Here is a 12,580-nt window from a genome sequence, read left to right on the forward strand (position 1 = left end):
AATATGAGGACGTGGACATGTCAGAATAATAACATAACCCTTAAATAACCTATGCAGGAATGAGGCCCCCGGCACATCTGTAGCGCATATCTATACAAAGCACATGTATACCTCACATGCTTCACACTCACAGAAAGCCAGCCCCGTCACCATCTGCTGACGTGTTCTCTGGATGCAAATGGGAAAGTGACCCAGATCCTGGTGACCAATTTATTGTGAGAGTCATACATCTCTATTCCCATACCAGATTGTCGGGGAGATTCACACATTTAGAGGCTAGAACGTTTGTTCTGTATGGGCAGTTGGCGTGTCACCAGGACCTGACTAAAGGTTCCAGGTACCCTAGGCTAATACACATGTAGCTCCCCTTGTAATGCTGCTAAACACAGGTGTATGGGCGCTCAGGGACTCGCCAGCCATACTGCCCATATACATGTAACAAAGTGGCATGTAGGATCTAATTCTTGTAGCGGGTAAAGGAGACTTTGGCTTTAGGCTGCCCAGCTAGTCCTGCAGCCAATGTACATAAAGTAATGGTTCCATCAGTAAGTTACATTGGCACAGCCATCTGGCAGTCACCTTAAGAACTTTACCCCCCACAGTAGATCAGGACGGGTGATAGCTAACAAGCATGGAATAATTATGCCTTAATGTTATTCCTTGGCTGTCACCTGCAAGCATACTTGCCGACTTTTGCTGGCTGCCTTCCGGGAGAGGGCAGCCAGCTCTGTTGTGCAGGGGGGCGGGGCTATCGACGGGAGCTAAAAAGAGGCAGATTGGGGCGGAGCCACAGACGGGCTTTCCTGTTGGGGGGCGTGCCTACAGTGATCGCGTCATTTTAGAGCCACACCCCCCGCAGTGCAATGCCGGTATTTCAGGCATTGCACGGCGGGGGGCGGGGTTAAAATGACGCGATCGCGTCATTTTACTCACGGGGACCCCCCCCGCCGAGGGGCAGATCGCGGGGGATTGGGGTTAATGCGGGAGGGTGGCCCCCCTTCCGGGGGGCCGGGAGGGGGACCCGATTTCCGGGACCCTCCCGGCCATTCTGGGAGGGTAGGAAACCCTGCCTGCAAGGCGCCCCCCAGTCCTGGCAGCCTAGGTTGCAGCCTGATCAGCCTATTGGTTGCGTGTCTCAGGTGCGTGTCATGGAGTCACCGGCTGCATGACAATTCGCAATGGAAGCGGGTGGAGCCTGATGATGCTAAAGGGCAATACATACTGGGCAATTTTGAGCTGAAAGCTGCACAAAACACCAAGTTTGAGCAGCTTTCAGCTCAAAACTGCCCAGTGTGTATGGCCCAGCGATGAGTGGTGAGTGGTGATGCAAACTCCCACATCATCACCGGGAAAGCCGCTCATCTGCTGGTATTACCAGCAGATGAGCAGATTTGAGGATGGCTTTTGCATAGCTCTGCGCTATACAAAGCCGTCCTCTCCCCGCTGTCGGTGCCGACCAGGGGGAAAGCCGCTCAGTGTGTATGCACTGAGCAGCTCCCCCCCCCCAGCGATGACAGCGATCATCGCTGTCCATACACGCTGGGCATAATCGCCCAGTGTGTATGGACCTTTTTTTTGTTTAAAGGTTAAACCAATAGTTAACATTTTAAATACATTGATCACAAAACAGTGAACTAATTTTCTAGAAGTATAGACAGAATTCTCTGTACATAGCATCCTATGTCCACAGGCCAAACAACCTACTGTATAATATAGTACGTAATGCGCCTACGGCTCCCTAAATATACAGTGCTGTGTAGTTCTAACAGCTAATAATAAAGGCGGATGGCCCTACTGATAACTAAGGTAATGTATATTTTTAGAACTTAAAAAAATGCTAATCAGGTACAACTATAAATCTCTCCTTTGATGCAGTAGTACAGTATGTGCAGTGTACACCCAGCAATGATGTCTGCAGCTCAGAGACATGCGTTCCCTGCAGCCATATTCTTAGAGAGAAATTTGAGATGCACATTTTAATAAGAGTCCTGGCAGATGACGCTGCACACTGCACACTGTTTAGAGTTAATTAGACGTAGCCAATTTTCAGGGCAATGTCTCTTCCTCCATCAAAGAGCAGAGGAACAGTGTGCGTGCAGCACCACAGGGATCTGTGACCGCTTCCAATGTGTGCTCCGTGCACGCTCTCTGTTGGGAAGAAAGCCAGGAGCACGCTCACACGAGTAGCAAGGCCAGGGCTGGGGGCCGACAGGAGAGGCAGCTGACTCAGGTATACTTGGGGTCCTATCAATTATTCTCCCCCCTGTCCAAAAAAAAATTCCACCCCCCCCCCCCCCCCCCAAGAAGGGGCGAGGCGATGTGGACTTCGTGTGCCGCTGGCTGAGCTAACAGGCGACCCAGGCAGCAGTGAGCGCTAAGCTGGTCCCGCCCGTGCATATCTAATGAGCGTGGACCCAGCGCAGTGCATATAAAATGAGCATTTATTACATATACACTGGACAGGGACTCGCTCATTCAATATGCACTGCACTGGGTCCCCGCTCATTAGATATGTACAGGGCAGGACCAGCTCAGCGCTCACTGCTGCCTTGGTCACCTGTCCGTTCAGCAAGCGGCGCCCGCCACAGATCCCGCTGGCGCCCCTCTCCCAAGCCGCTGCGGGGTCTGCCACATATGTAGCTACACCACTGGGTTCTATTCATTAAGCCTGAAACCATCCAATTGTAAAGCGCAATGGAATATGCTGCACCATGTAAGAAACTGTAAATAAATAAATCATGGAAACTTCTCTTTCCAAATGGTTTATTGCAGGTCTAGGTATCAAGCAGAGCATTATCAATGCTTGGGGATATATAAAGACCATGATTGCGATTTGTATAGCGGTATAGCACAGCTGCAGGAAAGTAGCTATGTAATACTGTACAACTAAAATTGAGGCTTCTATATGAGATATGAGCCTCTTGCTGCTTCCAAAGATGGATCCTGATGCAGTGGCAAACGCAGGATTTTCAGAAGGGGGTTTCCAGAGGGGCGGAGCAAAGCACGGAGATGGACACTTAGGTGACCCAGTATATGCCGGGTCAGTTAAAGTATTATAGATAGACCAAATGTATATTAATAACACACACATACATACATACATACATACACACAGGGGCGTCAACAGCCGTGTAGACCCCTGGGCATAGCAATGTATTGGGGCACCTACCGATCCTCCAGCGGTAGGGGTGGGGGAAGCTTTGATGTCCCGCGGGTGGTAGGGGGTATTATATCCACCGCTCAGCATGTAGGGCCTGGATCAGTAATTTCCACTAATTACCCCTTTATTGCACAGATAGTGCGAGATGAGGTGGGAGAAGGGGGCATTGGGCTGAATGAACGGGCCCTGATACATAACTTCCAGGGTGGTAGAGGAGGGGTGTATAGTGGAGTGGGCTTATTATTCATAATTTTCTGGTGGGAGGACAGCTTGCTTGACTGCAGATATCTCCAGTTTCCGGAAATAGATTTCTTAGATTTTAATGGAATTAAAAACTAGAGAATCCCACCTACCAAATGGTATTGGGGACTAGGGGATCAGAGTTCAGTAGGCAGAGCAATCTGCCAACGAGTATATAAAACTACATACCAGGTGTGTGGAGCTGGAGCAGTAACCAGCTGCTGGAAGGCTGATATCTCTGGTTAGGGGAATAGTAGAGACAAGCTTCTAGTATCTATCAAAGGGGGAGAGTCCCAGCTTTTGGAATATACCATCAGAAAAACTCTAAGTTAGACAGAACCTGAAATATCTGACTTGGAAAGCAATTAACAGGCTTGGATGAGGACCACTGCTTTGAAGTCAGATATCTCCGGTTCCCAAGGGCCGATATTTAAAATTCTTGTACCCATGGAAAGAGGGGACCCTCAGCTTTCAGGCTAGGGCCCTTAGACTCCTGGGGGGGTTTCTGGGTACTCAGAAACCCCCCCTGCGTGCGCTACTGTGATGGTTACAGTCCTCGGCCTGTTTGGGCAAGCCGAGGCCTACACAGACTGGCCATCAGAACTGGTCAGCTGGGTCCAGGAAGTCTACATCATCCTGGACTTGGCACGCCTACAAAACAGGTGTGTCGAGCCGTCAGTCCCTGTCGCCAACAACGCTCCGCCTCCAAGCACAGCTGCATGTAAATCATGCCAAAGCTAAGGGGGGACTGCATGCGATCACACAGGACTTGTTATACACATGTGCAGAACAGGTCCTGTGCTGATCCCCAGCCATCTGTAAAATTACAGGAGCTGATTGGCTGGTTCTCTTCCCCTCAGAGCTTTTTAATAAATGCCTAACATTAGACAATCTAAAACTGAAGACTGCAGTACTCATAATTATCAATAGGAACTTACTTTGGACCCTATATCTACAGTAGATGCATCTTCACACCTGTAGCCTGTAGGCTATATATTTGTCGGAGTGCAGACTGTAGTAGTTAAGTAAGGTCAGAATACGGTAGTAAAGAGACAGAGAAAGCCATCACTATTCTATGCACTCTTTATCTCATCTGCTGTCCTGGCAAGAGGGCTTGTATTTTTAATTATATATTTAATTAAAGTACATTGCAATGTAAATATAGAGGCATCAACTAAAATATAATTACACACTGACTGTTACAGTCCTGAAGGTACAGTGATCTCTGACAAATCGAACAACGTAATTACAGTCAAGTGTCAGTAACATCGTAAACAAGCCCAGGGGAAAATCAAGCAACCAATCAGTGACGGTTATACAAACAACAGATGAATGATGCTTTGCCACTTGGTGGTAATCAAGGAAAAAAGGGTGGATCATTGGCTGTCATCCGGAGCTCATACCCAGTGATATAATTATCTATGAATTTGGGCCTTAAATAGTGTTGAGAGGTTGACTATCAACATCAATTTCCCATTCCTTAAAGAAAAGACAGTGTGCTTCTCCTTGTTTCACAATGTCGATGCCGGTTAGTGAACCATTCGCAATTCACTCACAAATTTATACAGGGCAGCCATCGGCAACTTTGCAGATAAACAATCAGGTCTGAATCAGGCCCAATGGGAGCTAGAGGGGGGCACATTTGAATCCAATTTTTGAAAACTGTTTTTTGTGACTGATGCAGTTAATTCCACACATAGTTTTACATCACTGATCAGTGATCCTCTTCCCAAGTAAGTCTCCCAGCCAAAGGGAACATAGCGTTCCAGATAATCTTTCACACAGTTCCTTAGTCCATAGTCCCCTAACCAATGTGCAGCCCTGTAGGAATAGGTCCGCTCACTGTGATTACATGAAGGGCAGTGGTGAGAATCAGGGAGACCCATTAGAAAGCACCTCATTGGGGACAGGTAAGTGTTGTGAAAGATAATAGGGAAAATCTTGGTGTACATACTACCTGGTGGTAACAGTTTAAAGAGGTGCAGAATGTGCCTGATTCAGGATCAGACGGAAAGTGCTGCTTACTGTATTTGGAAGTTGTAGTACGGGTCCTACGCATGTGCAGTGTACCTCAGTCAGGCACAATCTGCAAACCAACATAAAGAATGGGAAAGAGGGATAGGAAGTGTGGCAGCCACTGAGCCATGCCAATTTTATTGAGAGGTGATCTGTATCATCCCTCAGAATAGTATGTTGTGCAGTTATGGGTTTGTGGAGAGAGCTGTCATAAGGGGTGATCTAAGGGATTCTTCCAATCACTGCATGATGAGCAACATCTGGTTTTACTAATATCCAGCCAGAGGTTGCTGATAAATCATCTTGTAAAACTGTGATATGCAGCAATGAAAAATGATACCAACCAGAGCACAGGGCGGGGCTTCAGGGGGTGGAGCTAGGTTGTGTGTCTGGGATGCTTGAGGAAAAAAAAGTTTTGGGCAAGAATTAGATGCCCAAAATCCACGACGCCTGCGCAGATAGGACTCCAAAACCTAGAAGTTCTACTATAACAAAGGAAGCCTATTACCAAAAGAGCAGTCCTTTGCCAAAATCTTCTTGCATACAGCATTACTAGATGTCAGTATACATGTGGAGAGTAGAGGGATGCATCACAAGCTAATTTCAATGCTTGCTGCATCCTTCCCTAGGTGCTTCTGTTATCATTGTTGACAGGAAACTCTTCCCCATTAATGGTAAAAGTATTCTGCATCGGGAATAGAAGAACATCAATGATTTTACATCATCGATGGCAATCCCTGCTTTTTTGGGACCCACTGCCACTGCTGCCACCAAAGCTATATTTAGATCCTTTTGTCCAGCACCTACCAGAGCAGTGAAAGGACTGTTACATAATAATCCAATCCATTGTATTCCATACCTGTCAACATCATTGCTGTAGGAGTCAGGACACTCTCCAAAGTCACTTTGGGAGTGTGCACAGAAACTGGAGCAGGTTAAGCCAAGACCCCAGCCTATTCAGACCACACCCATTTTGTGTAGGACACACCTCTTATTAATTAAAATGATAAGCAGAAGGTGACTGGACAGGACAACCTCTCCAACTTTCCATTTTAGAAGGATTGACATATCTCTCCCAAAATCTTGAATGGGTTCAGTATGATTTCCCGACAGTCAAAATCCCAACGATCAAAATCCCAACAAACATTGGCCGATGATCAAAATACCGAAAGGGTCAAAATGCCGACATTTAAAATCTCAACAGATCAAAAAGTAGAAAAGGTCTTTTTACATTTACAGGGTGTCTATGTCGACAGAGGTTGACATCGCTGCGCTCACCATGCTTCAGGTACTATGATATTCTCTCTCTTTGTCCACTTGGATGGTAAAGTAGGAACAAGACGGTTTCAAAGCAATAATAATGAAAAACTCATGTCGACTTTTTAAGGTGTCAACATAATAAGTCTGTATTTGACCGTGTCGGCATTTTAATTAAATGTCGGAATTTCCACCATATCAGGATTTTTACCTTGTCGGTATTTTGACTGCATCCTTTTTTAACACTCAACTGCATGCAACGGTCAACAGAAGTCCTTAGTATACCATGCAGAAGAAGGAAGCAGGCGGATACATGTAACCTACCATTGCCACCACAATGTCCACACTTCAAGAGACAGGCTCAGTGTTATAATAACCAATACATATAATATACATATTCCTCCTTGTATACCCAATACTTGTTATAGAACAGAGCACTGCATTAAATACATCCAGAATTTAAGGGCTGGTAACAGGGCACATTTTATAGATATCCCAAATAAATGACAGATGTGACCATTAAGACAGTGACATCCTTAAAACCTGTCCTGTTTTTCAGCACTTTAGTATTGGAGCCCCCTGCTGAATGGAAGCAGACACAAATCAGCGCATTTCCTGCAATGACAGGGTTAACACATGGGGAGAAGGCTGCAGGAATATCCATCAACGGCAGGAAGTACCCCTAATGGCTAAACCATAGGAGCCTGCAGAAAGCTGTGTGTCTGGAGTGGGGGGTACACATTTAGGGGAGCAGTTAAAACAACATTTTTATGACAATTTACCATTTTCTCTGGCCAGTTTGTATTGGAACAGTGACAACAATATACTGCACTGTGCAATGACACCGATTATCTCTATAGACTAATATAAACCATGCTGTACCATATAGTACCCCTGATCTTCTCTATACTGTACATCAGGCATGTCCAAACTGTGGCCCCCCAGCTGTTGTGAAACTACACATCCCAGCATGCCTTGCAATAGTTTTACCGTTTCCTACTAGCCAAACTGTGGAAAGGCATTATGGGACTTTCACAACAGCTGGAGGGCCATAGTTTGGACATGCCTGCAATACATGTATAAAATATAGGCAACTCCAGAGGCGAAATGCGTTAGGGTAATGTTTCATGTGTAAAACATGTAACACACTTGTGATATGTGTATACAGGGGGTGTGTCATGGCACTCCGACAGGGGGGATCCCAACAGTCAGTATCCCAATGTCGGCATCTCGACTGCCGGTGCTCCGACAGGGGGGCGAGCACAAAGCAGCCCCTTACAGGTTCGCTGCGCTCGCCACGCTGAGGGCTCGGTGGCTCGCTAAGCTCGCCACAGGTTCTATTTCTATTTTCCCTCTATGGGGACGTGGACCCCCACAAGGGAGAATAGCCCCTGTGAGTCGGGATCCCCCCTTTCGGAGCATCATCCGACACCCATATACAGGATGGGCTATGTAATATCTATCACCAACTAGTAAGCTGCGTACAATCAGCAGATCAACATTCACTATATTATGTATTCCATGCAGAGCATCGCTCCATAAAGACTAATGTAGAGTAACTCTCACTCAGATTTATAAACTATGCAGAGCATCACTCACTATAAGCTATATACCTTACACAGAGCATCACTAGCTATATGCTATGTAATGTATGCAGAATAGGCTATACATAATAGTATAATAATAATGTATCAGTAGGCTGTACAGTAGGCTATATCATGTACAGAGCACTGCTCACGATAGGCTATACCATGTACAGAGCACTGCTCACTATAGGCTATACCATGTACAGAGCACTACTCACTATAAGCTATACCATGTACAGAGCACTGCTCACTATAGGCTATACCATGTACAGAGAGCACTGCTCACTATAGGCTATACCATGTACAGAGCACTGCTCACTATAGGCTATACAATGTACAGAGAGCACTGCTCACTATAGGCTATACAATGTACAGAGAGCACTGCTCACTATAGGCTATACAATGTACAGAGAGCACTGCTCACTATAGGCTATACAATGTACAGAGAGCACTGCTCACTATAGGCTATACCATGTACAGAGCACTGCTCACTATAGGCTATACCATGTACAGAGCACTGCTCATTATAGGCTATGTAATGTAGGCAGAGTAGCAATCACTATAGGCTATACAACTTAGCAGATCACCCATCTCTACAGGCTATGCTAAGTATACAGAGCACCACTCCTGACTACATGCTATATAAGTTATGCAGAGCATCACTCCCTATAGGCTATTTAATGCATGCAGAGTACCACTTACTATAGGCTAGACAATGTATGCAGAGCATCACCAGCAATAAGTTATGTGAATATGCAGTGTTCTACTCACAATAGGCTGTGGCATTTCTGCAGAACATCAATCGATACAAACTGTGTAATATGTGTAGATCTTCACTTAATATAGGCTATGTAGAGCAACACTCACTACAGGCTATGTAACAATTTCTGAAGAGCAACACTCACTATAGGCTATGTAACAATTTCTGAAGAGCAACACTCACTATAGGCTATGTAACAATTTCTGAAGAGCAACACTCGCTATAGGCTATGTAACTTCTGAAGAGCAGCACTCGCTATAGGCAATGTAACTTCTGAAGAGCAACACTCACTATAGGCTGTGTAACTTCTGAAGAGCAACACTCACTATAGGCTATGTAACTTCTGCAGAGCAACACTCACTATAGGCTACGTAACTTCTGAAGAGCAACACTCGCTATAGGCTATGTAACATCTGCAGAGCAACACTCACTATAGGCTGTGTAACTTCTGAAGAGCAACACTCACTATAGGCTATGTAACTTCTGCAGAGCAACACTCACTATAGGCTACGTAACTTCTGAAGAGCAACACTCGCTATAGGCTATGTAAAATCTGCAGAGCAACACTCACTATAGGCTGTGTAACTTCTAAAGAGCAACACTCACTATAGGCTACGTAACTTCCGCTATAGGCTATGTAACTTCTGAAGAGCAACACTCGCTATAGGCTATGTAACTTCTGAAGAGCAACACTCACTATAGGCTATGTAACATCTGCAGAGCAACACTCACTATAGGCTATGTGACTTCTGTAGAGCAACACTCACTATAGGCTATGTAACTTCTAAAGAGCAACACTCACTATAGGCTACGTAACTTCTGAAGAGCAACACTCGCTATAGGCTATGTAAAATCTGCAGAGCAACACTCACTATAGGCTGTGTAACTTCTGAAGAGCAACACTCACTATAGGCTATGTAACTTCTGCAGAGCAACACTCACTATAGGCTACGTAACTTCCGCTATAGGCTATGCAACTTCTGAAGAGCAACACTCGCTATAGGCTATGTAACTTCTGAAGAGCAACACTCACTATAGGCTATGTAACATCTGCAGAGCAACACTCACTATAGGCTATGTGACTTCTGTAGAGCAACACTCGCTATAGGCTATGTAACTTCTAAAGAGCAACACTCACTATAGGCTATGTGACTTCTGAAGAGCAACACTCACTATAGGCTATGTAACTTCTGAAGAGCAACACTCACTATAGGCTATGTAACTTCTGAAGAGCAACACTCACTATAGGCTATGTAACTTCTGAAGAGCAACACTCACTATAGGCTATGTGACTTCTGAAGAGCAACACTCACTATAGGCTATGTAACTTCTGAAGAGCAACACTCACTATAGGCTATGTAACTTCTGAAGAGCAACATTCACTATAGGCTATGTAATGTATGTAATGTATGCAGAGTACCATTTACAATAAGCTATGAACACTTATGCAGAGCAACACTCACTATAGGCTATGTAACAACTTCTGAAGAGCAACACCCACTATGGGTTATGTGACTTCTGTAGAGCAACACTTACTATAGGCTAGGTAACGTATGTAATGTATGCAGAGCACCATTTGAACACTTACGCAGAGCATCACTCACTATAGGCTATGCAATGCTTAGAGTAGCATACAATATATATGTCTCTATATACTGCACACAGAATCAGTAATGACAATATCTATGTCTCTATACTGCACACAGAATCAGTAATGACACAGTGCTTCTTCCCAATGACAAAGGAGAAGATGCCACTCACAGTAGACTGCCATCTGCAGAGCATTCCTCCCTGAGACATCTGCTGAGAGAGGCAAGCAATATATGTCTATTTGTGTGTTCCCAGTGGCAGTAAGCACTCATTGCTATTATAATTACTATATGACATACATACGTACATCTCCAATTTCCATCCTATAATCTGAGTGTGAACTCACAGGTCAGTAGCAGTTGTTGCAGCAGGCTTTGAGTGCAGGGGCTTCTGTCTGGGTCTCTGCTCCCAGAACACTGATGATGAGGGTCCCTGGATGTGTTATAGAAGCTTCCCCCTAAGTCTCTAACTCTCCCCTGCACTTTTTGAACACAGAGAAGCCTCCCTCCCTCCCACTCACTCACTCCCTCCACACCCCTCCTCTCCCAGCCCCCAGCAGACTGAGACGTCCTAGCTATTGAGGGTGAGCTCATGGATAAGAAGTGAAGTAAGAGTTCAGTAGCTGTGCAGTAGCCTACACACTGGCCTCTAAGGGGTTAATAATCACACCGCAACCTCCCATTAATACTGTAGCTATGGAAAGCACTGTGACAGCAGGGAGATACTTTGCTATATAATGTAATGGTGACTGGATGGTTATATATATATATATATGTTACAGCAGATATATATATATATATATATATTGTGTGCATGTGTAGCACAGAGGGCACTGTCTGGGACAATGACACACCAAGGAATTTCACGGACGGGCAAAGTTTTGGGGTCGTCTCACCCTGATCTTTTTGTCCTAGAGAAAATAGTAGGGTTCCCATGAGATGTTTTGTCCATGATTTTCATATTACTCAATTTACAAGTGGAACATTTTTGTTCTCCCTAGAAACAAAGCCTGTGAGCAAGGGGTTGGGATTAGGAGCCACTTGTGGGTTGATAAACCCCCTGACATAATGCTCTGAAACGATACAACCCAATCAGCGTGAGCTACTATGTTCAATTTATCAGAAACATTCTATATGGGTGAAATAATAGGTATTCCAGCAAGATATCATCTTTCATATTCCTTCACAGTAAGCTCCCTGCTGTGGCCTCCAATGCAGTTAGTAATGCAGAGCAGGAAATGTAGTGTGCTAAGCAAAAATGAATAACTCAACCACATACTGGGCTACTTGAGAGACCCCTGGCCTCCATTGTCCTGCGTGTGGGGTGCAAGGACTCCCTCACATATATACCATACCTCTCAACTTTACCGCTTAACGCAGGAACGTCCTGGTTTTTGGGGACGTTCCCACGTCCCACCCAGGGCCGCCATTTTCCCGCGTTGGGGGGGGTTGGGGGGGGGGAGCAGTTGGGAGTCTGGGAGTCGCCTCAAACCTATTCAGCGACACAGAGCAGTGAAAAACGGGGGGCGGCCTTAGGTCGCGTAATCCGTGAGGACACGCCCCTTTTCATTGGCCACATCCCCTTATTGCTGCGCGTGTGTCCTGAGCCAGCAGGACCAAAAGTTGGGAGGTATGCATATACTGTATACACTGATAAGCCAAACATTATGACCACATGTCCAGTGGCGGAACTTGTGGGTTGTGGGCCTAGATGCAAAAATGTAATATGGGGCCCCCTCCTCTATCCCAACACAAGTTCACAATACGCAACACGGCAGTAGGTAACAGGGAGAGGCAGAGGAAGGCTGAGTGTAACAGGCAAAAACAGTGGATGACAGGGAGAGGTTGACAGCGGTAGTCCTCACTGCACTTGCTGCACCAATGGTAGTTCCGCCTCTGCACCTGCCTAATATGCTGCTGCTCCTTAACAGCTCTGGCTTTCTGAGGTGACAACTTCAGATGGAGCCGCCAC

General features: G+C 45.6%; 1 protein-coding gene across 2 annotated transcripts in view; it reads right to left on the reverse strand.

Annotated features, from left to right (window-relative positions):
- Positions 1–11,091, reverse strand: part of LOXL2 (lysyl oxidase like 2) — a 59,688-nt gene extending 48,597 nt beyond the window's left edge. Inside the window, exon 1 of one of the 2 annotated variants that reach the window (XM_083184754.1) lies at positions 10,917–11,080. In XM_083184754.1, the coding sequence (XP_083040880.1) occupies positions 10,917–10,931 (15 nt within the window). In that variant the 5' untranslated portion in view covers positions 10,932–11,080. Of the gene's footprint in view, positions 1–10,916 lie in introns of both variants that reach the window. The other variant, XM_083184755.1, reaches the window with a different exon arrangement.
- Positions 11,092–12,580: the final 1,489 nt, after the last annotated feature.

Source organism: Crinia signifera, chromosome 4, assembly GCF_055691185.1.
Source record: "Crinia signifera chromosome 4, ASM5569118v1, whole genome shotgun sequence".
NCBI lineage: Eukaryota > Metazoa > Chordata > Amphibia > Anura > Myobatrachidae > Crinia > Crinia signifera.